The 24,356-nt window shown below is 45.8% G+C and overlaps 2 protein-coding genes and 1 pseudogene across 2 annotated transcripts; all 3 read right to left on the bottom strand.

Annotated features, from left to right (window-relative positions):
- Nucleotides 1-18,887: 18,887 nt before the first annotated feature.
- On the bottom strand, nt 18,888-20,466 carry LOC109763566 (putative cis-zeatin O-glucosyltransferase). Its single transcript, XM_045233794.2, has one exon. The coding sequence runs from the start codon at nt 20,401-20,403 to the stop codon at nt 19,498-19,500; it is 906 nt and encodes a 301-aa protein (XP_045089729.1). The 5' UTR covers nt 20,404-20,466; the 3' UTR covers nt 18,888-19,497.
- LOC123497238 (putative cis-zeatin O-glucosyltransferase) lies at nt 19,000-19,401 on the bottom strand. The gene has a single exon (XM_045233580.1). It carries the CDS (start codon nt 19,399-19,401, stop codon nt 19,000-19,002), a length of 402 nt encoding a protein of 133 aa, XP_045089515.1.
- A 1,727-nt stretch (nt 20,467-22,193) lies between the features above and the next one.
- LOC109763543 (putative cis-zeatin O-glucosyltransferase) lies at nt 22,194-23,963 on the bottom strand (annotated as a pseudogene).
- Between the last annotated feature and the right edge of the window lie 393 nt (nt 23,964-24,356).

Here is a 24,356-nt window from a genome sequence, read left to right as displayed (position 1 = left end):
CCAACCGCCACGAAGAAACAAGGTGAACGCAAGAAGAAAAACAAACGACAAAGGGTAGAAAAAGAACAAGACGATACCAACAGCAAAGGTTCAGATACCAATGATGACGACGATGACAGGGAACATGATGCAGATTTCATTCCTACATACGGCGATGATGCCGAAGAGCATGACAGCGACGCAGAACATGACGACGATGTAAAAACACACTTATGTACTAATTTTGAATACCACTATTCAGCACTCAGGATCTAACGTTCCTTTCTAACGAAACCCTTTCTTTTTGTCTTCTGAAACAGAACAAATCAGGACAGAAGGACAGAAAGAGGAGAAAGACAAGCGGAAAGAACTGGCAGCACCAACAGTTGACGAAGAACAGCAAGAAACAAACGAAGAGAAATGCCAAATCAAGGCAGGGGCAGCATTCGCTCATGTCAAGAAACCATGGAATTTACTTAAAGACCGTCACACGCAAGATATTAGGACGGCAGGATTTGGCAGTATAGAGAACTGCAAAATAACGGGCTCCATCTGCAGACCACTTGCAGTACACATCTACGACAACCTGGACACAGAAAGCATGACAATCACCTTCGGTGATGGTACCGAAGACAAGAAAATCAAGATTACCAAGGAAGCTATACACAAGGTGTTTGGATACCCAAACGGCACGGAAAAGTCAGCACCAAGGCTAGCGAAGAGCCCAACTTCAATGAAAGAACTGATGTCAGACCTTGGCTTCAAACTTACAAATTTCAAGCCAAAAGAACTGTTCAGGGAGCTAAAAATATTGGTGGAACTAGATGACGAACAGTCAAACAGGAAATCAGTTAAAATATTTTTCTTATTTTTTTCCACAATGTTGTCTGTGGGTCAAGCGCCGCTATCTTCGCCCGACAAGCTATAATGGTAGAGGACATGGACTATCCAGAGATGGCAAAGATGGATTTCTGCGAGGTAATCGTCGAATGTATTAAGGAAGGAGCCAAGACATGGCAGAAACACAGAAATTTGCCTCAGGAAGAAAAGAACAAAAAGCATGTCAATGGTTTGGCACAGGGGCCAGTAATCATGTACCTCGACTCCCTGCTGCTGCCAACCGACACAAAAGAAATGCGGAAGATTGCAAAGACAATGGACAAGACCTCATTACCATGAGCAAACCATCTCAAAGAGAGTGACCTAGCGAAAATAGCTAGAGCAGACATGAAAAGGGACAGAAAAGCACGACCAGATGACTATGAATTTGGCAAAATACAGGTATAGCTATATTGTACATAAATCAGTCCTTCCCTTTTTGAAAACAGTTTCCATTCTAATCAATTACATTACACCAAAACGATGCAGACATGGAAAGGAATAGCTGAGAGGATCTTCTATGCCAACACAGCATCAACTTCGTCTTCAATTCACCAGATAGCAGTAGAACATCGCAAACAACAACAACACCAGAACACGACCAAACTGCTACCACCTCCACCCAAATGCCGGCGCGAACCACGTGTTGGCACCAGTCGAAGCAGGGAACCAAACAAAAGCATCAACACAGGAGCAGAAGAAAGATTCCAAAGGATAAACAAATTGTTGGAAAAAGTACTCCATGAAGCAGAACAGATACCCGCAGTAACCACCAGGGCTGAACACCAATGCAACGAAAAGGAAGAGATATTGGATGAAAAAAACAAGAACCTAGTCGTGCAACAAACAATTGCCCTGATGGATTCATTAGAACAACTCAGACAATTTCAGGACATAGTTTGCACAAGGTACCTGACAGACAACGCGACCCTGCAGACACTAGAGCAAGCAGATCCAGCAGCCTCAAGTAGACTAGCCGATGCCAACCGCACAAATGAAATTGTAGCCACAACAGAACCAAGAGAAAGGAGAAAAAAAGAAGAAGACGACGACGAAGAGAGGAAGAGAAGAACAAAATCAAGGGACATAGGCATTGACAAGAACAAGATAAAGCGGCAAAAACAGGTAAGTAAATAGTAATGCATGGTGCCATACGCACCCTAAAGCAAACCCCTGTTTTCATACCTCAACTGAAAAGAACTGCCTCAATGCTTTCAGGAACGTACCAATAGCACGCCAGGCCAAGATGAACTCCAACAGCAGCATGGTGTCAACAACCCCAAAAACACAAATGAACGGAACAAACAAAGCAACCTCACAACAGACAATCCTACAACAACAACTACCCCAACACAAGCACAAGATATGATCAACGTCAGAACCTGTGAAGAGGTCAGTATGAACATCCATTTTTCCTTTCAAAACTAGATAGAGTTATAAGTTAACTGGCAAACCTCCAACAAAATATAGACTCGGCTGAAGAACAATCAAGTCAGCAGCCCCGCCAACCAAATGCAAGACGCTAACCCACAATCAACCGTTAGCATAACAAACGACAAAGAAGAAGAAAACAACGAGGAGGAGGTAAACTTCCATACCCACTATTACCCACACCGAAAGCTCATAAATGGCAGGAAAGAAAGTGAACCGCAAACTGATATTGTTTGATCTCCAGGTATCACAAGCACTGCAAGACCAAGAGACAACCCGTGTTGAAATTGAACCCCATAGTGAACCTGAAACAGACGAAGGCGTCACAGAAAAGGAACTTTGTGTACAAGAGATTTCCAGCGCCACAACATTGCAGATCACCATCACGAGTACAAAGAAGAAAGCGCAAGACATCCCAGCTGATGAGAAACAAGAGACTGTTATACCTGACAAAGAAACAGTAGATGCAGGCACAAATAACCCAGTCATCAACACGGAGGTAAAAATTCAACAACAACAACCACTTTTCAAAATATTTTTATGATGTCTGAACTACCTAATACACCCCGCCACGACAATACAAAGATTATAAGGTATGTCTCACCCTTTTCTTTCAACAAATGCAGGAAACGAACGAGTACGCTAATCTCGAAGATCAAGAACTTCAAACAACAACATCTGAAGAGGTGAGGTTACAAAGCTCAGACACAAATGAAGTTCAATCTATAATTTCAATCTTTATTAAACAGGAAGAGGAAGCATGCAAAAGCACTGGCATAGACATTCAACAAGAAAAACTAGAGGACAACACGAGACAAGGAGAAGCCGTAGTACAAGCAGTAGACAGTCCTGCAACTCCAGAGATAGAGGTCTTATAAAAAAATTGTAACTGAACAGTCAGAAATGTACCCATTACTTAAATATTTTTTGTGTTGGTGCAGGCACAAGAAGCTCAAGAAACCATCAACAATCAAGACCATCAAACACAACCAGAGGAGCCCAATGAACAACCCGAACATGTTCTTCAAACGATAGACAATAATGCCACTGAAGACCAAGCCACAAAAAATTCACTCCCCAAACAACAGGTACCAGAGACAGGGGCAGCGTCAACGACTGAAAAGGTAAACTTACGAAACCAGCAACTATGAAATTATAAAATTGCTGCGTGCACAATCAAATAAACTCAAACCTACCACATTTGTATTCAATCCAATGGACTCTCACTTTGCCGCCTCTATGTTTGAACAGCTGCAAGAAAAAAACAAGGTCAGTGACGATGAACAGCAAAATAAAGAGCAAGAGAAGGACCCAAAACCACCACTGAACGAAAAATCAGCAGTAACAACAACAAATACAGAGGTGAAAACACATAAAACCTCTTCATGAACTTATAGTTCAAAAACACGCATTTGACATTTCACTACTTTCCTGCATCGCAGAGAGAGGAGACCAATGAGCAAAAGGAGGACACTGAAGAAGGGCAACATGTTCTTCAAAAGGCAGTCATCAACGTAACAGAAGACCAAGCCCCAAAATATTCACTCACCGAAAAACACGCAGCAGAGAGGGCAGCAGCAACAACGACTGAAAAGGTAAAGTTACATACGTTGATCCTATCAAAGTATAAAATAGCTATGTGGAACCTCAAATGCACTGCCACTTAGCCACCTATGTGTTTCAAAAGCTACAAGATAAAAATGACGGCAGCGGCGATGAACTACAAAAGAAAGAAGAAGAAGATACCCAAAAACCTCCACTCTACGAAGAACAAGCACAGCATTCAGCAGCAATGATTGAGTAGGTAAAGCTACATAAGCTGATTCTACGAAAATATAAAATCGTTCCATGAGAATTAAAATGCACTCAAACTTAGCCACCTTTATGATTGAACAGCTGCAAGACAAAAACCATGACAGTGACGATGAACACCAAAACAAAGAACAGGAGTATACCCAAGAAACTACACTCGACAAAGAACGGGTGGAACAGCCAGCATCACCAACGACAGCTCAACAGGTGAAGTTGCACAAAATATTTCCACAAAATTACACGACTTAATCACAATCAAAATAGCTCAAACAACACACCAAACGCTTCGCTATTTTCCCATAACAGCTGCTATAATTAAAATAAAGTAGCAAGTTAAATTATTTCAATGCTTTTTCAATGATAACGCAGAAACACGAAGAAGGCGACCACGGAGATACAAGCAATGAAGCAGACACACACATTGTTCCAGAGAAAGAAGCAGAAACCATCGAAGAAAACCCTACACCGTCGTACGATGCCAATTCCCCTGGCAGAGAGGTCAGTGCCAACCAGGTCGAGACTGAAAAACAAGACGGAAAAGACCACCAGCAAGACACGACGGTTGACAAGGAAAAACATGATGCTAAGAAAGACACAAACGACTCAAATGAGGATGCGGCAAAAACTGAACAAAAGGGTACAATGCAAAAAAGAAGAACATAACATGCCGCAAGAAGCAGAAGGAGAACAAGAAAGGAACAACACTGGACAGGACATATCTTCTAGCATCGAAGCAGGCAAGACAATAGAAACTTAATTGCTATCTTGTGATCTTGTGACTTGGAATTATTTACATTAAATTCAAAATAAGCGCAGGCACAATGGAGAAAGGGGACAAAGATAGTGATTCCGTCAACAAAGCCATCAAAGACCTGTACAACGCTGTATGCAAGCCATGGACACAAAGAGAAATGTAAGTTCATGCAACTAACACAAAACACATTATTACACATGATCATTTTGACTGTATCATGTGTAAACTAAAACATTTTTCTAAATATACTTTGCATGGATGAGCTTTTCATTACAACGAACAAGTTTGATGTCAATCTAGGCCATGTCGCCGAAAGCTTCAAGGTCGGTAAATCAGTACACACCGAAGCAATCGAGCCCATGCTAACAATCTTGAGAAAACAACTAAATGGCACAGGGAGGAAGATTCTGTCGTTAAGCAACACTGTAAGTAAAGATCACGACAAAAGAATCAAGTTTAAAACAATATACATGAATTTATAAATAGATAAACATCTCCTATAACTGAACTTACAAATTCCCTTTGTGTATCTGTGACAAAACAAGCAGCACTCGATAAAGGAAGTCGACGACGAAGATCCAATGTGCTACAGAAATAATGATCAAGAACACATTACAAAAAAATTACTACCTGCCAGGCCTAGATCATTTTTCAACATGCAAGAAGAAGAAAAACTGCAAGATTATAACATAGTAAGCAGATCAGCTTGCGTGTATATTATGCAAAAGTTCTCATTTTATTTTATGTTTCTAAATATAAGAAGATTTCCAAATATTTTATTTTTATTTTTTCTTTTGCAGTTCCTTCTACCATGTTCGTTGCGCGGGTTTGAGCAAGACGAAAATACAAGTCATTACTTCACCATTACAGTTAACATGCAAAAACAGCGCTTTGAACTCCTTGACTCTTCAACTGCATATCCAGGCACAATAGAATTCTTTAACAATATAACCAGCAAATTAATGAAAATATCGAAGCACAGAGCTACAACTTTCACAAAAAAGCATCAACCATTTCAAAAGGGTCAAACTGCAAGTGCCACTTCAAGGAGAAGACACGTAAGCACTTCCAACATTTCACTTCTTTCTTTTTTTCAATGCAAGATTCACTACTACAATTACTGAAATAATCATGTTCTTTCGTCTCTTCAATGCAACAATTACCACTACCATTGCTCCAACACTTCTCTTCTTTCCGTTTGTTGAATGCAGAATGGACTGCGCATTCTATATGTACATGAACCTGAAGCACTACTCCAATGATGGAACATCAGCAACCTTAGAGCCAGAACAAGTACCAGAGTTGAGGAAAAAAATTATATATCAACTAATCAGTCAACACAGAGGGAATACCAAACTGTCATTAATCAAGTGTACAACAGGTTAGTCTTTTCAGAGACTAATCCTTACAATTTTGTCACACTAGAAGAAGTAATATTCTTTTTTTTTATTTTTTTATTCTAACAGATATGCTGAAGTATGAAGTCGATATGGGAGACAAAGAAATGCAACAGACAGAATGTTGCGTACTAGAAGAGTTTCCGCCAAATCCCGAGCCAAAAGAACATATTATGCATGCGACAACCACAAAAGAGCATAAAGTTATTGATATATCCAGTAAACACAAAGAGGTTATGGATGTCAGCAGACACGCCGTCGCCCAAGAATCTTGCACAGACCACGAAGAAAAGGATCCACCAGTAGAACCAGATCAACCACCACCAGACGACAAGATACCACACCATGCTGAAGAGCAAACGGACGAGCAAAATATCAACAGCAATACCCCGAGCACAGAGCAACTTGAACAAACAGGCACTGATTTAAAAGAGGATGGCACAAGCAACGACGTACCAAATACACAAGAACAGATTTCTGAGCAGAAGAAACAACCTGTTCTTCTTCAAGAAGAAACAGGCTCGACAAGCAATCAGCAAGGCACCTCCAGCACCATCTCTCTAGAGTTCCTAAAACCCAAAACAATGGAAAAGCACGACGAAGTTGATGAATTTCTTTCAAGCCTTAACCCGCTCCAACTAGAGGAATACAACGAGCATGTAAAGATGGGCGTTGGATTCGATGTAATCAAAACATGGCTGACTGACCATGAAAGCTATGAATTCAACAAAGATCCCACGCCATATCTGACAATCTTGCAGCAAGAATCAGGAGAACATTCAATGCCTCAATCATCTGAGAACAGCTCACACAAGAAAATCTCAGTCAAGAAGAGACCGGTAAAGCCTTCAAGAAAGCTGCATGGAAAAATTCCTACTTTTGTCCCAGGAGATTTCAAATTTATGAACTAAGCCAGAGCACTTCATGAATACCTATTCAACAAAGAAGGACAGGACGAATGCGGAGAGTAAGTACTTTCTCTTGCCACAACAAAAAAACAAAGAAATGTTGCCCCTTTTAAAACCAACCTAACTAATGTATAAACTTTTTCTGCTTGCAGTCTAAACGTATATATTAGCTCGAAGCGACCCGATCGATTACAGGAAAAAAAATGATGGAACAACTATGGAAAGGAGATCATGGACAGATGGAGGGATCCATCGCAAACGCATTGTTCGAAGAATGGACAGTACAGCAACAATACAACACAACCGATAAAGCCATACTTCCCGCAGAATTTGCAAACGTATGAAGTCCAATTTGACAAAAAACAATTGCATCAATTCAGTGATTACAAAGATTGTACTAAAAAGTAGAAAGTTTTTTGGCCGCAGATCGTGCTCGGTGTTAAAATTGGAGAAAAAGGAGGACTAGCAGAATTCAATGAGGACGAAGCATTGGAACAGTTTGCACCCCTTGTAACAGGGAAGGAACTTTTAAAGAAAAAGCTGGTAAGAATAGAAATATACAAAACATAATTCATTTTTCCTACAGATTGCACATTTACATGTCATTTAATTCTCCTGACAAGAATGAACTTTAACTCACTCTGTCTTCAAACACCGCAGATTATGATACCTCACAACATAGCTAAACACTACACACTGTACGTGCTCAACAAGTACACGAGCTCCATCGACATACTTCCCTCACTGAATTACAGAGACGGAGACGGAAAGAATACATGGAAAACACACCATAAGGATCACCAGGAACTGGTACGTCAATTCAACCATGTTTTCTAATTGGTTTTCCAATTCCTGCATTCCCTTGTTTAATGCCAAAACCCAACAATAGCACCAAACCGTAATCACAGATTAAAAGGATGTACACACTCATGAAGAAGCATTACGGCGAAGCGGAGCTACGAGCCAACAGCGAACCGAACTGGTCGAGGATAGCAGAAACACCTAACAGAGTTTGCGTGCCAAAACAGCAGGGTACCCAATGCGGACACTTCATGGTTCAATTTGCAAAATACTGGAATGGCATTGATCTCATAAAATATGATGAGGATTTCGATGTAAGTGAATAGTATGAGAGCAACAATTTTAATTTTTACAAGCAACACTACTTGAATACTTCAATCATCTCATGAAAGAAAAATAAAAGAATATCCAATGACCTCTATGCAGCAAAGCAACGTAGATGCCGAGTGGAAACCAGAGTTCCTTTTTACAGCCATATTTGGTGAAACAAACAAAGTAAAGTGCGAGAACTACCTGGAAGAATCAAAGAATTCAAACCAGAAACTTCAAAGTTCTTTTCCACCAACAAAGATAAGAAAATCATTTCTACTTATCTTTTTTTTGTAATAACCTACCCATCCCACGGTTCACCAATGTCTTTCGTATCACAAGAGCTTACATATTACATATCTGCTTCCGCTGACAGAAACAGATGAAACTAAAAGGGAAAGAAGACGAAGCACCAGTCCATACCCAAAACATTCTCATTGCTTCCAACACACAACGGAGGCGTCCGACCTCTTCCATCTAGTCATGAGCGACAGCTGGCAGGAAGAATACAAAAAGTGAGTTGTTTTCTATTGCACCTCAAAAATAGTTGGACAGAGGCCAAAAATAATGTAAAAATCTGTTTCTCACTGACCGTGACCTCCAAAATTATTTAATCTCCCTGTCGCAGCAAAACTATATTTAGGCGCATCCGCAGGGACAGTGAAAGCACGCAACTTACTGGAGCCCAACTGAAGGCAGTATTTGGTCCAAGACCAGCACAGACGAACATACCACATCATATGGAAAAGAGGGTCCTCGATAACCGAGCAGAAATCTGGGAAAGCAGACAAGATTCAAAACAGAGTGACAGAGTAATATTAGGCCCAAACTTTGCAGAGGTAAACATTTTAAAACCAAAATCTTGTCTATATTGCAACACCTACTCTTTTTATGTTGTTACACAGCTCTTTTTTCTAACAGTTTTTTTCATCATAATTATTGTTTGCAGCATATATTGGATTTAAAGGAACACAAAACTACTATTAAAAAAATTTAAAAATGAATTGCAAAAAACAAAGAATCAGCTGGTTCCCATGTATCTCAAGGAAAATCAATGGAAAAAGCTCTCAACAACAAACATGGTAACAACCCTTTCCTCCATGACAAAATCTCAAAATATGCGTTCTATTAAATTACTTTATATTAAACTGTCATCTAAGCAACAAGTATTTTGTACGCAGATATTCGTTCCAATGGAGAAGCATGACCGCTACATACTATATGTGCTGGACAAATACAAACACAAAGTTCACATTATTGATCCTCGAGAAACGACTCCAGAGGAATTTGAGAAAGAAAAGATAGACGTGGATAAATTGGATCCACATGAAGCATGTCAAGTTCTTCAGGAACATGAAGACGCTCAAAAAGAAAGAGAAAGACAGTTTCAGGAATATCATGTTCATAAGTCGGCAATCGTAAGAATTTATACATAACAATTTTTTCAGTTTTACAAGTTGCAATTTTAAAACAATTAATTACAAAATGCAATATTCCCAGGTACCTAGGTTTAAAGAAGTCTTCAACACCATACTAGGACAAACAATGAATGCCAAGGGTACAAGATGGCAGATTCATACCGTGCAAGATGTTCCAGTGGTAGAAAAGGGAGAATCAACATTTGTTGTTTTAAAGCTTGCATTCCTCTACAATGGTGAAAAGTTTGTCGAAGACCTGGAATATTTGACAGTAAGTTTATATAGATTTACTTATAAACAACTTATATGCACAAACTCTAATAATATACTTCCCTTCTCGGCAAAATTTCACAGGATGAGGTCGAAGACTGGAGGGGAGAGGCAATGTACATTCTCTTAACTAGCGAGATGAATCAAGTCAAAGCTAGTGAAATGGGTGATGAGATTAGCAAGATCTTGAGCAAAAATGAAGACTAAAACTTTTGATTTAGCCCGCGAGGCTAATTCTATCTAGACGTGACAAAAAAGTTTATCAATAACTCACATTTCTATGTAATGTAGTTCGAAATTGCGTGTTCATGTTGAAAAGATAACTATTTCGACAACAGTGCCTCTTACATCATCAGAGAGTGCTAGTAAACTATAAACAACAATGCCTCTTCTTATTTGTACGACAGCAGTGACTCCCAAAATGAACCCTTACGCGTGACTCTGGAGACCACCATCGCGTGCCTCCAGAGGCGACATGGCCTTGTGCCACCAAACCCTGGGTCACCATGCCTCCGGGCAATATCCACACACACATACCCTTAAGCGTGACTCTGGAGACCACCCTCCCATGCCTCCAGAGGCGACATGGCCTTGTGCCACCAAACCCTGGGTCACCATGCCTCCGGGCAATATCCACACACACACATACCCTTACCCGTGACTCTGGAGACCACCCTCCCGTGCCTCCAGAGGCGACATGGCCTTGTGCCACCAAACCCTGGGTCACCGTGCCTCCAGGCAATATCCACACACACACACACATACCCTTACGCGTGACTCTGGAGACCACCCTCCCGTGCCTCCAGAGGCGACATGGCCTTGTGCCACCAAACCCTGGGTCACCATGCATCCGGGCAATATCCACACACACACACATACCCTTACGCGTGTCTCTGGAGACCACCCTCCCGTGCCTCCAGAGGCGACATGGCCTTGTGCCACCAAACCCTGGGTCACCATGCCTTCGGGCAATATCCACACACAAATACCAAGAACGCCTCAACCGTGGCTAGCTCCTACGCACACGTGACTTCACATGCTTCAAACCCGTGCCTCTGGAGGCAACATACCAATGATTTCACGTGACTTCACATGCTTCAAACCCATGCCTCCGGAGGCAACATACCAATGCCTTCATAGTATACACACATGTGAATGCACGCACAAACCTAGCTCATAAGCAGACGTGACTGCACATGCTTCAAACCCGTGCCTTTCGAAACAAAGCAGCTTTTGCCTTTTGCACAACCTGCTATATAAAAATTAAACAAGCAGGTTCCCTCGCACCGGAGGCGTCGTGCCACACCACGACGTACAACGCGCCGCACGAACCAGCACACCGCACGACCAACACACACTTCGACTTATGCCCCCCCTTCAAGATGTTTATGAAAATTGAACGAGTCGAAGGCGAGCCGGAGGTTCCCTCGCGCCGGAGGCGCCGTGCCACACCACGACATACAACGCGCCACACGAATCAGCACGCCGCACAACCAACACACACTTCGACCTATGCCCCCCCCTTCAAGATGTTTATGAAAATTGAACGAGCCGAAGGCGAGCCGGAGGTTCCCTCGCGCCGGAGGCGCCGTCTCACACCACGACGTACAACGCACCGCACGAACCAGCACGCCGCACGACCAACACACACTTCGACCTATGCCCCCCCTTCAAGACGTTTATGAAAATTGAACGAGCCGAAGGCGAGCCGGAGGCGCTTTTCTTCAATTTAGTAAAGTTAGTATACACCCGTGCCTCTCCTAGTGTTCACTTGTGCCTATAAAAAAAGTCACACGATTGAATGACTCTGGAGACTGTTGTTTTACATTAAAAAGTTGATTTTTTTTCTTTACTTGAAAGGTGACATTTGATAGTGTTGGTAGTCCCCGCCCGTAACTACCCCATAAATCTCCATTACCCGGAAATATAATGGGAACAAAAAGGGAAACAGGGAACCAACCGCGCGAGCTGGTATTTTTTTTGTGTTTTCGCGCGGAAAGGGAAAACGAAAAATTCTGGTACTTCGAGGGTCAAACTGCAAAACGCACCAAACCACAAACCGGAAAGGAAAAAACCGGGGACCAACCACGCAACTGGTTTTCCCTTGCGGGAGCGCTCCGCGCGCGACACTTGTCACGCGCGGAGCGCTCCCGGAGCGCTCGTTAACTAGTTGCTCCCCGGTTTCATCTTGCTGCCAGTTGGGTCCCCTGCGTCAGTGGCGTTGAGACTGAACTACTGAAACGCACGACATGTCTAAGGACCGGAGAATCTAAGATGGTACGTAGTGTGAAATGCAACGCTTTTTCAAACCGAATTTATGTTTGTTTTTGGCGCAACCATGTGCCAATCCTTGCAATCTGAACACTTTGGTCAAACAAAATATCTTTTAAGATACGTTTTTGCTAAAACTCATTCGAATGAGAAATAGATTGGTCTCATTCACTTTTCCAACCGTCGGATCCAGCTGCGCCGCGATTCGTGTTTGTCAACGTGGAGAACTTCGTAGCGACATGTGCGCGCCCATCTGGTGTTCGGCTCGCGACCCGGCCCCTTTTTTGTCTTTGCAGTCCGGCCCGGACTGTTTTTGACGCAAAAGCCCAGGTCTGCCTAGAATAGGATCTGCTAGTTTTTTATGAGCAAATCTGTTGCTGACGGAGTGGCTTCAATTTTTTCTTTTTTGGGGCAAGCAAGAGAATCCTGGCTGCTGCACATTGCTCCAATATTTATATCAGCGGCCTCCAGTACTGTAGTGTCATGCCCTTTCTTTGTTTTTTTTGTTATGGGAATGCAGACCTTAAATTTTTTATTGATTTTTTTGTTTTCTTCTACAACACATTTTTGTGTAATACCTTTTCCTTGTTCTAATTCATCCCAAGGTCATGTTTTTGTGTTTTCCCCGTATATGTAGGATGGTGTGCCCAATCTGCCATTCGCATTGTGGAAGCGATAACGAGCAGAGTTTTCACATTGTTATCCGTGATGACTCTGAAGCTTCAGCGGTAATCTTTCTTCTTCTTTTCTTAATTGTTTTTTTCTTGCCATCATTTTATTAACATGAAAGCATGTTTTCCTTTTTTTTTGATATATTTCATGTTTTTCCTTTTTCTTTTTCTTTTGTTTTGTCAACAGAACATTCCATGCACTGCAAGGAATAAGTTTAAGCAGGTGTCTGGGTTGAACTTTAAGGTGGCCGGCGACGGCATTTTTTTTCTTAGTTTTTCGTTAGTTCAACCCTCCCCCTGAGCGTAACTGCAACTTAGCACACCCAAGCGTAACCGGGCGCCGGGCGTCGGGGGGAGGGTTTGTCGGCGTCGATGAAAATTGGTTTCCATTTTTTTGTTAGGGTTTTTTGTTGTAGTCTCAACCGCCCCAACCCAAGCGCAATCGCAAGTCAGCACACCCAAGCCCAAATGGGTGGAGGGTTGTCGGCGTCGATGAAATCGGTTTCCATTTCTTTTTGTTAGGGGTTTTCTGTTGTTGTAGTTGCAACCGCCCCAACCCGAGTGCAATCACAACTCAGCACACCCAAGCACAACCGAGGGTCGGGGCGGAGGGCTGTCGGCGCCGATGAAATCGGTTCCATTTTTTTGTACTTGCAACCGCCCCAACCCGAGCGCAATCGCAACTCGGCACACCCAAGCGCAATTGCAAGACATATAACATGACCGCAACCGGGGGTCGGGCGGAGGGCTGTCGGCATCGATGAAATCGGTTTCCATTTTCTGTTTGTTAGGTTTTTTTGTTGTTGTAGTTGCAACCGCCCAAACCCCAGCGCAATCGCAACTCAGCACACTCAAGCACAACCGGGGGTCTGGGTTGGAAGGAAAGTTGTCAGGGCCAGTTGCATGTGTTGGGAAACGTTGCATGGAAAACAAAAAAAATTCTACGCACATGCAAGAACTATCAAGGAGATGCATAGCAACGAGAGGTTTATGTGTTCTGTCATTTTATCTTTATTGCAAATATGTTTTGCTTTTTTCCTCTTATTTCCTAACACAGTTTTCACCTTTTTTCCGTTTTGTTTGTATTTGTTGATATCACATAGAAAATCCCGAAGAAATTTGTTCAACCATTGAACTTGGCTCCAGAAGGGGTTGTTGATATCACATATGTTTTGTTTTGCTTTCTATTTTTGTTTTGTAGTTTTGTAATTGCCCTAGTTGCAAGTCCACCATCGACTCGCAACTGTGGGTGCCTGCATGCCACTTGCAAGTAGAACATCGACTCACAACTAGGGTTGTTTACTCGATGCCACTTGCAACTCAACCATCAACTTGCAACTCGGCCTTTTGTTGTTCTTTTGCAATTGCCCTAGTTGCAAGTCAACCATGGACTCGCAACTGTGGGGGACCGCATACCACTTGCAAATTGATCCTCGGCTCGTAACTGGTCTATTTTTTGCATGTAGTTTTTGCAATTGCCCTAGTTCCAAGTCAACCATCGACTCACAACTGTAGGGGGTCTGCATCCCACTTGCAAATAGACCCTCGACTCGCAACTGGTCTATTCTTTTGTGTAGTTTTGTAATTGCCCTAGTTGCAAGTCCACCATCGACTCGCAACTGGTCTATTTTTTTTCTAGTTTTGTAATTGCCCTAGCTGCAAAGTCCAACATGGACTCGCAATTGTGGGTGCCCGCATGCCACTTGCAAGTAGACCATCGACTCGCAACTAGGGTTGTTTACTCGATGCCAGTTGCTACTCGACCAACAACTTGCAACTTGGCTTTTTTGTTGTTGTTTGCAATTTCCCTAGTTGCAAGTCAACCATCGACTCGCAACTGTGGGGGCCCGCATGCCACTTGCAAATAGACCCTCGACTCGCAACTGGTCTTATTTTTTACTTTTCTAATTGCCCTAGTTGCAAGTCCACAATCGAGTCACAATTTTGTGGGTGCCCCGCATGCCACTTGCATGTAGACCATCGACTCGTGACTGGTCTGTTTTTTTCTTGTTGTTAGGTCTTTTTGTTGTAGTTGCGACTGCTCCAACCTCAACTACGGAACATATAATGTGACCGCAACTAGAGGTCGGGGGATAGCTATCGGCACCGATGAAATCGGTTCCAATTTTTTTGCTAGGTCTTTTTGTTGTAGTTGCAACCGCTCCAACCCGGAGCAATTTGCAACTCAGCAGACCCTAGTGCAACTGCAGGACATATGATGCAACCGCAACTAGGGGTTGGGGGAAGGGTTGTCAACGTCGATGGAATACAAGCAACTGTGGGGCCCGCATGTCACTTGCAAGCGGATCATCGACTTGCAACTTTGGGTGGTTACTCGATGTTAGTTGCAACTCAACCCTGGACTTGCAACTAGCCAATTTTTGTGTGCTGCTTCGTAATTGCCCCGGTAGCATGTCCACAATCGTCTCGCAACTGCGAGGGCCCGCATGCCACTTGCAAGTAGACCATCGACTCGCAACTGCTCTTTTGTGTTGTTGTATGTTGTTGTTTTTGTTCTTGTTCTTGGTTGTTGTTGTTATTGTTGTTGTGTTGGTTGTTGGGGTGTTTACTCGATGCCACTTGCAGCTTGACCGTCTACTAGCAAATGGTCTACTTGCAAATAGACCATCGACTCGAAACTGGTCTGTTTTTTTACTTTTGTAATTGTCCTCCTTGTAAGTCCACCATCGAACCGCAACTGTGGGTGCCCGCATGCCAGTTGCAAGTAGACCATCGACTCGCAACTAGGGTTGTTTTACTCGATGCCACTTGCAACTAGACCATGGACTTGCAACTGGTTTGTTCTCTGTATGTAGTTTTTGCAATTGCCCTAATTGCAAGTCCATCATTGACTCGCAACTGTGGAGGGCCCGCATGCCAATTACAAATAGACCCTCGACTCGCAACTGGTCTGTTGTTTTTTGTAGTTTTGTAATTGCCGTAGTTGCAAGTCCACCATCGACTCGCAACTGTGGGTGCCCGCATGCCACTTGCAAGTAGACCATCGACTCACAACTAGGGTTGTTTACTCGATGCCACTTGCAACCCGACCATCAACTTGCAACTCGGATTTTTTGTTGTTGTTTGCAATTGCCCTACTTGCAAGTCCACCATCGAATCGCAACTGTGGGGGCCCGCATGCCACTTGCAAATGGACCCTCCACTCGCAACTGGTTTTTTTAGTTTTTTAGTTTTTTAATTGCCCTAGTTGCAAGTCCACCATTGACTCGCAACTGTGGGTGCCCGCATGCCACTTGCAAGTAGAACATCGACTCGCAACTAGGGTTATTTACTCGATGCCACTTGCAACTCGACCATCAACTTGCAACTCAGCTTTTTGTATGTAGTTTTTGCAATTGCCCTAGTTGCAAGTCAACCATCGACTCGCAACTGTGGGGGCCCGCATGGCACTTGCAAGTAGAACATCGACTCTCAACTAGGGTTATTTACTCGATGCCACTTGCAACTCGACCATCAACTTGCAACTCAGCTTTTTGTATGTAGTTTTTGCAATTGCCCTAGTTGCAAGTCAACCATTGACTCGCAACTGTGGGGGCCCGCATGCCACTTGCAAATAGACCCTTGACTCGCAACTGGTCTATTTTTTGTATGTACTTTTTGCAATTGCCCTAGTTGCAAGTCCACCATCGACTCACAATTGTGGGGGGCCTGCATCCCACTTGCAAATAAACACTCGACTCGCAACTGGTCTGTTTTGTTTTGTAGTTTTATAATTGCCCTAGTTGCAAGTCCAACATCGACTCGCAACTGTGGGTGTCTGCATGCCACTTGCATGTAGACCATCGGCTCGCAACTAGGGTTGTTTACTCGATGCCTCTTGCAACTTGCAACTCGGCTTATTTTGTAGTTTGTTTTTGCCCTAGTTGCAAGTCCACCATTGTCTCACAAATGTGGGTGCCCGCATGCCACTTGCAACTCTACCATCGACTTGCAAACTCATTTTTTTGTACTTTGTAATTGCCCTAGTTGCAAGTCCACCATCGACTAACAACTTGTTTGTTTTTTGTCTGTACTTTTGTAATTGCCCTAATTGCATGTCCACCATTGACTCGTAACTAGTCTATTTTTTGTCCGTACTTTTGTAATTGCCCTAGTTGCAAGTCCACCATTGACTCGCTACTGTGGGGGCCCGCATGCCACTTCTAAATATACCATCGACTTGCAACTAGGTCTTTCTGGTTTGATGCCACTTGAAAGTCGACATTCCCCCCTGCAACTGGTTCATTTGTTTTTTCATGCCACTTGCAAGTGGACACTCGACTTGCAACTGGTTTTTTTATTTTGATGCCCACTTGCATGTGGACATTCGGCTTGCAACATTTTTTTGTTGATTCCAGTTCAAGTCAACGGTCAACTTTGCAACTGGGTTTTCTTGTTTCATGCCACTTGCCGGTCGAGGGTCGATTAGAAACTGTGGGATCATATTTTGTTTGTTTGTTGCCACTTGCAAGTAAAGTGTCATTATTTGCATTATTTGTGTTTTGTGATCTTACAGAGTCCACCATTTTTCTTTTTGACTTGCAACTATGATTCTTCGTGTTCATGCCTCTTTTTTTGCAAGTCCAACCTTTTTTGATTCGATGGTTTATATTTCACAAACACTTTTTTCTGTATCTTTTTTAAGCTAAAATTTTGCAACCAAGCGCCAACTAACTTGAGAGCCCCTAGTTGTTACTCCTTAGTGAACACACAACTATATTTTTTTCCTTTTTTCGTCTCCTTTTTTGTTGATTTTTGTTGTAGGCGCAAGTGTTTTTCAGTGACCCTTTTTTTAATCTCAATTTTTTTTTACAAGGACAGACCCCCAAAATGCTTTCTCTATGTGTTTTTAGACTAAACACGGTGTTCTATAGTCAACTGCCATTTTTAAACTTTTTTAGGGGGGTTTTCTGCGAGATCTCCACAGCAACAATGGTTCTCCGATGTATATCCACACGGACACATTTATTTTTGCATTTCTTTTGTCTCCCATTTGCACTGTTTGAATCGGTGGCGCAGAGGAGGAGGAGGAGACGGGGACGACAAGCTCGAAGCCTTTGGCGAACGAGATGGCCGTGGACGAGCCTCCCGCTCCGCACCTCTGCTCGACGCACGGGGCATCCGATTTGGAGACGGCGAGGCAAATACATCTTAAAACATTTTTAATACATAATGAATGTTGTTTAATGATATTATACATTTTCAAATGCATCTCTATATTTTTAATACATGATAGGATTTTTTTATATGTGAGAACACTTTTTGTGAAATATCATAACAAATGTAAAAAATATATATATTTCATTTTTTTTCTACAAGGAGCATGAAAAATAGAAAAACTTAAACAGGAAAAATAGAAAAAACGTCAACATTTTCTATAAGAAGCATAAAAACCAAACAGAAAACCGGTAGAGAACTGCACATTAGAAAAATTATACAAAGGACAAACTTAGGCCGGACGTTGCTTGTGGCAACGCTGCTGCTGGCGAAAAAACAATCCCAGCCAAGCACAAATCGTACTAACAGAGAAAGAAAACCAAGGTAGAAGCAACTCGATCATGCGATGCAAATTTTTTTGGGCTTCTCTGCGCGTGCGTGTACAACAGACATCCAAAACTGGTAAGCAACAACCAAAAACTGACGGGCCAAACCGGAAAACAACAACTAAATCCAGCCCAAACTAAAAACTGGCCCAGTGGACGAAACAAGTCAAAGGGGGGACTCAATCGGGCTGCAACAACAGGGGATGACATCATGTGAATGAGACCATATTTATGTCTTAGCTAGATGATTTCTAGGCGCTCCCTTTAAGATAGTCAAAGATTACATGAAGAATACATTAGGAAAGGCTGACAGGTCTTCTAATCCGTGATCCCAAAGAGACAGTGTCAACCGAAGAAAATACTGGGCCATTCATGCTTGTTTAGTACTCCTAATACTATCACTCCGTTCCATAGTTCTAAACTAAAACCACGACAAGAATTACGAAATGAAATTTCCTCTCAAGTTATACAACCCAAGCTCAACTCAAACTGCTCAAAGTTTATTTAAACGGAAACTACGGCATATGCTTCAGTGTAAAATTTCCATCATCATACATCACCTTGTCATGTATGATATGAAGTCCTCCAGTTCCTTGTGCGATGATGCGCCCTGAGCCGCCGACGAACGGACGGCCTCCCCGAGCGCCTCTGCCCGCTGCCTCACTGCGAGCCGTTCCTCGGCGACCATCATCGTTTCAATGACCTGCTGTATGGTTGTCCCCGATATCACCTCGCCGTATTTCTCCCACGGCCTCACGAGGAGGCCGGCCTTGAGGTAGCTGCACACCAGCTCCGCGTCCCACGGCTGGTCGGAGTGCATGGGCCAGGCAAGAATTGGCTTGCCGTGGCTCATGCTCTCCATGGTCGAGTTCCAGCCGCAGTGGCTCATGAACGCCGCCGTGGCGCCGTGCGCCAGGATCTCCAGCTGCGGCGCCCACCCTGTGATCACCAGCCCCATGCCTTCGGTCTGCTTGGTGAACTGGGACAGCAGCTCGGCGTGCCGGCTGTCGTCAGCGTCTGTGAATATGTCGCCGCGGTCGGCGTCCCGCAGCACCTAGATGAAGCGCTGCTTGCTGCCGTGCAGCGCCGCCGCAAGCTCCGCGACTTGCTCCTCCCGGAGCGAGGAGCTCGAGCCGAACGACACGTAGAGCACCGATGACGGCGGCTGCTGGTCAAGCCAGTTCAGGCACTGGTGCCGCTGCGTCTTCCCCTGGTCCGACGCTGTCGCCTCGAGCAGCGGGTTCAACGGCCCGATGGCAAAGAGCTTCTTGCCGTCGGTCGCCATCTGCTCGGCAACAACGTCGACGAACTCACCCTCAAGCGCGCGGCACGTGTTGACGATGATGCCGGCGCCGTTCGAAATGGACTGTCCCGCCATCGCGCGTTTGCTGGCATAGTCCGCGAACTCCTCGGACACGCGGGTGGGGAGGTGCGTGAGGCCGTTGTCGCGCAGGAGCCGGTGCCCGGCGTCCATCCGCCCGACGATGGACGACACGGCGGTGCAGTGAAACCCGAAAGCCTCCCCGTTGGGCAGCTTCGCCGCCTCCTCGGACGCGAAGGCGTTCATGAGGTCGTGCACGACGACGACGCGGCGGCGAGAAGCAGAGAGCTCGCGGAGGACGGCCGCGAGCGGGGCGCGCGCGCCAGCGGTGAAGGCCTCGAACATGGGCATGAGGTGGGAGGGGAAGGGCGGGTCGGCGGCGGGGTCTGGAGGCGGGGAGACGTAGGTGGAGATGCCGAGGTCGTGGAAGTGGATGGAGCGGAGCGCGTCGTCGTCCCAGCCGTGCACGCGCGCGCGAGCCTGGCGGACGTGCGGCGGGGACGCCGCGTAGTGCACGTCGAGACCGCGCGAGGCTAGCTCCAGAGACAGGTGCAGGAGCTGGTTGAGGTGGCCCTGCGCCGGGAACGGCACCGCCACGACGGCCACCGACGCCGCTGGGTTCTTTGCCTTCCCTTCCATTCTCTGTGTTGACCGTGAGTGGAGACGGAAAGAATTGGACGTTTCTGGAGTAGAGAGTAGGAGAGTATGATTTACGCGATGAATGGCGCTTGCTTGCCTCTATGGCGGGTGCAGTAGGTAGCGGACTAGTAATGAAACCAAATCACTGGTAGATTTTTCTTGGCAATGCCAGTGTACAGTTTATTTGTTGTTTCTTTTTTCAGTTTTGCTAAGTCTCACTCGACTTAGACTTCGTTATGTCTCGGTCGGTGTTATATTCCATTGATCTTGCATTGAGATTCGTACAAAAATTTCTCTTCAGTTTTTCCTTTTTCTTCCCATATACTATATCACTTGACTGAGACTTGGTTAAGTCTCAGTCGACTGAGACCTAGGCACACCCTTCTTTTTTCTTTTCACAAGGAAGTTGGGGATGGCTGGGGGCGCCAACACAGGAATGGGCCGCGGTTGGGGGAGGGCGGTGCAGCGAGGCTGCGTGGGAGCGCCACCGGCCGCGGGTGGCGGAAGCAGGCGACGTCGGCGGCACGGCGGTTCGAAGGAAGAAGATGAACAAGAGGGTGCGCGAGGTTGAAAAAGGTGATTCGGGCGTTCATTTCACATTCGACAGCTGGTAACAATTGACTGGCCCAAATTCGAAAATCAGGCGACTTGCATTATCATATTTATTATTTCAAAACTACTTCGACCACATTCAACATTTATGCATGCAACACAATTCAACTATAAACTTAAACTGCCTAACTTACATTACCATATTTATTATTTCAGAACTACTTCAACCACATTCAATGTTTATGCGTGCATCACAATTCAACTATAAACTTAAACTAGTCCGACATGCATGCAAACTACAAACACACTACAGATTATCCGAGTCATAAGTCATCGTCCAAATCCTCCTCCTTCTTGACCCCAGATGAAGGCCGTGCCTCGGCGTCGTTCTTGCACTTTTCGAGATCCCTCTTCCAGTAGAACATCTCGTTCTACACATACTCCGGATGCTCCCTTGAAAACCTTGCCATCGCCTCCTTGCTGCTCTCTCGTATATTGTCCTGCTCATCGATTACAATGCGGGTTGCCGGTTTGATCGGGCTAGTCTCAATGGTCAGTGGAGGCTTGATGTGCTCTGCCACCACCCGAGACTAGATCTCCGAAAAATTTAGCCTCGAGCGCGACAACCCAAGCCTCCACACCGCGATGTCCTAGGCGTGGGCGGCAATGTCGGCCGTCGGGTAGGTGCCGAGCTATTACCTCCGGCCGCCATGCTAGATATCGACGCCAAAGTTGCCGGACGGCCGGGGCCGCACCCTGTTGAATTTGCCCTCACCCTGGCCCTTCCGTCCCAAATTCAATCTTCGATAATTTTACAATGTGAATTTGGACCAACAACAACCTAATAACCATTGAACCAAAGGTTGGTTCTGTACACATGCATTACTATTCTGGACGCATAATCCACGTTTTCACTGCGAGATGTGTAATTTAAAAAGCAAAAAGCAAGCACCCCCTCATCAGAATCAAACCCTAATTACCAACCACCTTTCATAGAGAGTAAGACTAGACAAGCAACCGAGGGAGATGGCGGCGGCGGCTTACACAGGGGAGAGGAAGAGGCGTTGCACGCCGTGTCAGAGAAAATCATCTTGCTTGCTTGATTGATAGTGCCAGGCATTATATAGCCTGCGTACAACTTGAGGGCTAAGTCAAACTAACATATTGTAGGAAATTAACTAACTTGAGAATCAAGAAATATCTCACATCTAAAAGTGACTCAATAGAAAAAAGACAAATGAAAATGCCTGCATGAATCTTCGCGTAAAATCAATGATGTGGCACTTTGATGTACAATGCTTAAAGCGCGTCTAGACGCGCCTTAGCAAAACTGAATTTAAAATCACACTGGCTGAACTGTGTCGGCATGAAAAGCCATCGTCGCACATGGCATTTTGTCGATCACCTTCTGATGTAAGCAGTGAAATCATCTAGGTCCTGGCGCGACGAACCGCCGTCAGACACGGAGGCGGGGACGGCATCTCCGAGCACCCTTGCCCGTTGCCGGACGGCCATTCCTTTGTCGGAGAGCATGGCCTCCTCGATGACTTCCTGGATGGCCTTCGCCGTGACCACCTCACTGTGCTTCTCCCATGGGCGCACGAGGATGCCTGCCTTGAGGTAGTTGCAGATAAGCTCCGCGTCCCACGGCTGGTCGCAGTGCATGGGCCATGCCAGAATCGGCTTGCCGTGGCTCAGGCTCTCCATGGTCGAGTTCCAGCCGCAGTGGCTCATGAACGCGGCCGTGGCGCTGTGTGCTAGGATCTCCAGCTGCGGCGCCCACCCGGTGATCACCAGTCCCCTCCCTTCCGTGTGCTTGGTGAACTCTGACAGCAGCTCCTCGTGGCAGCTCTTGCCGGCCTCCGCGAATATGTCGCCGCGGTCCGCGTCGCGCAGCACCCAGATGAAGCGTTGGTTGCTGCCGCGCAGTGCTGCTGCGAGCTCTTCGATTTGCTCGGCTCGCAGGGACGACGTCGTGCCGAAGGACACATACAGCACCGACGCCGGAGGCTGCTCGTCCAGCCAGTTCAGGCACTCGTGCCGCTGCTTGCTCTCCTTCGGTGCGCTGGCGTCAAGCAGTGGGTTTAACGGTCCAATGGTGAAGAGCTCTTCTTGCCGTCGGCGGCCAGGTGCCCGGCGACAACGTCGATGAATTCACCCTCGAGCGCGCGGCATGTGTTTGCCAGGATGCCCGCGCCGGGCGAGATGTCTTTCGTCGGTCTGGCCCGGTTGGCGTACTCCACGAACTCCTTGGTCGCACATTCCTCGATGGCGCTGTAGACGAGGCCGTTCTCTCGCAGTAGCCGGTGATTGGCATCCATTCTTCCAAGGAGCATGGACACGGCCAAGCAGTGCAGCCCGAGCGACTCGCCGTTGGGCAGCCGCGCGGCCTCCTCGGCGGCGAAGGCGTTGATGGGGTCGTGCACTACGACTATGCGGCGGTAGGAGCCGGAAAGCTTGTCGAGGAGAGCCGCGAGCGGGGCGCGCGCGCCGGCGATGTAGGCCTTGAACATGGGCATGAGGTGGGAGGGGAAGGGCGAGTCGGCGGTGGGGTCCGGGGGCGGGGAGACGTAGCTGGGGATGCCGAGGTCGTGACTGGATGGAATGGAGCGCCTCCTCGCCCCAACCGTGCACGCGCGCGCGCGCCTGCCAGATGTGCTGCGCGGGCGCGGCGTAGTGCACGTCCACCCGGCGCGACGCGAGCTGCAGCGACAGGTGCAGTAGCTGGTTGAGGTGCCCCTGCGCCGGGAACGGCACCGCCACGACGGCCACAGGCTCCATTGCGTGCTCCGCTCTCCGGATCGACGTTGTGTTCTCCGTGGCGTGAGGCCGTGACGTGGGGGTGGTGCTGAGTGAGCTGCTGGCTGAACAGCAGCATGGCAGAGTATATGTAGGCGGGCAAGCAGGTCACGGCGGAAGCTTCCTGGCCTGCGCGCAGGTGAGCAGCCCACGGCGGTGGAGCCATGCTTACATCCAGGTTCAGAGCAAATACTTGCAGGAGACGTATGGCTCTACGAGTTCGCCATGTGCCTTGCATGTGTGGTCAAGAACACAACATATTAATAAATAAACCTGCCAATTGCATCTCCCATGCTTGTCGTCATGGCTCATGTCATGACACAATCGTCGGATTGCAATCACTGCTTCTCTTCTACTATTACTACACCTACACCTACACAGGAGAGCGTTTTCAGCCATACCTGGGTCTGTTTGGTTTCAAATAAGTCACCAATTTATAAGTTGAAAAGTGAAAAAAGTGACTTATTTTATCAAATAGATCCAACTTATAAGTCACCGCAACTTATAAGTCATAAGTTGCTCCACCCCAACTTAAAACTTATAAGTCACCCCCTTTTGCGTGGGTCCCACCACCTTTACATAAAAAAATAAGGTGGGAAGGT

This window comes from Aegilops tauschii, chromosome 2 (assembly GCF_002575655.3).
Source record: "Aegilops tauschii subsp. strangulata cultivar AL8/78 chromosome 2, Aet v6.0, whole genome shotgun sequence".
In the NCBI taxonomy this organism is placed as follows: domain Eukaryota; kingdom Viridiplantae; phylum Streptophyta; class Magnoliopsida; order Poales; family Poaceae; genus Aegilops; species Aegilops tauschii.
The sequence above is the reverse complement of the archived record's forward strand: the minus strand, read 5'-3'. Positions and strand labels throughout refer to the sequence as shown.

What these genes read in the sequence shown, in the direction of transcription:
- LOC123497238 (XM_045233580.1), bottom strand. Translation starts at nt 19,401, where the DNA reads ATGGGGCTGGTGATCACAGGGTGGGCGCCGCAGCTGGAGATCCTGGCG.
- LOC109763566 (XM_045233794.2), bottom strand. Translation starts at nt 20,403, where the DNA reads ATGGAAGGGAAGGCAAAGAACCCAGCGGCGTCGGTGGCCGTCGTGGCG.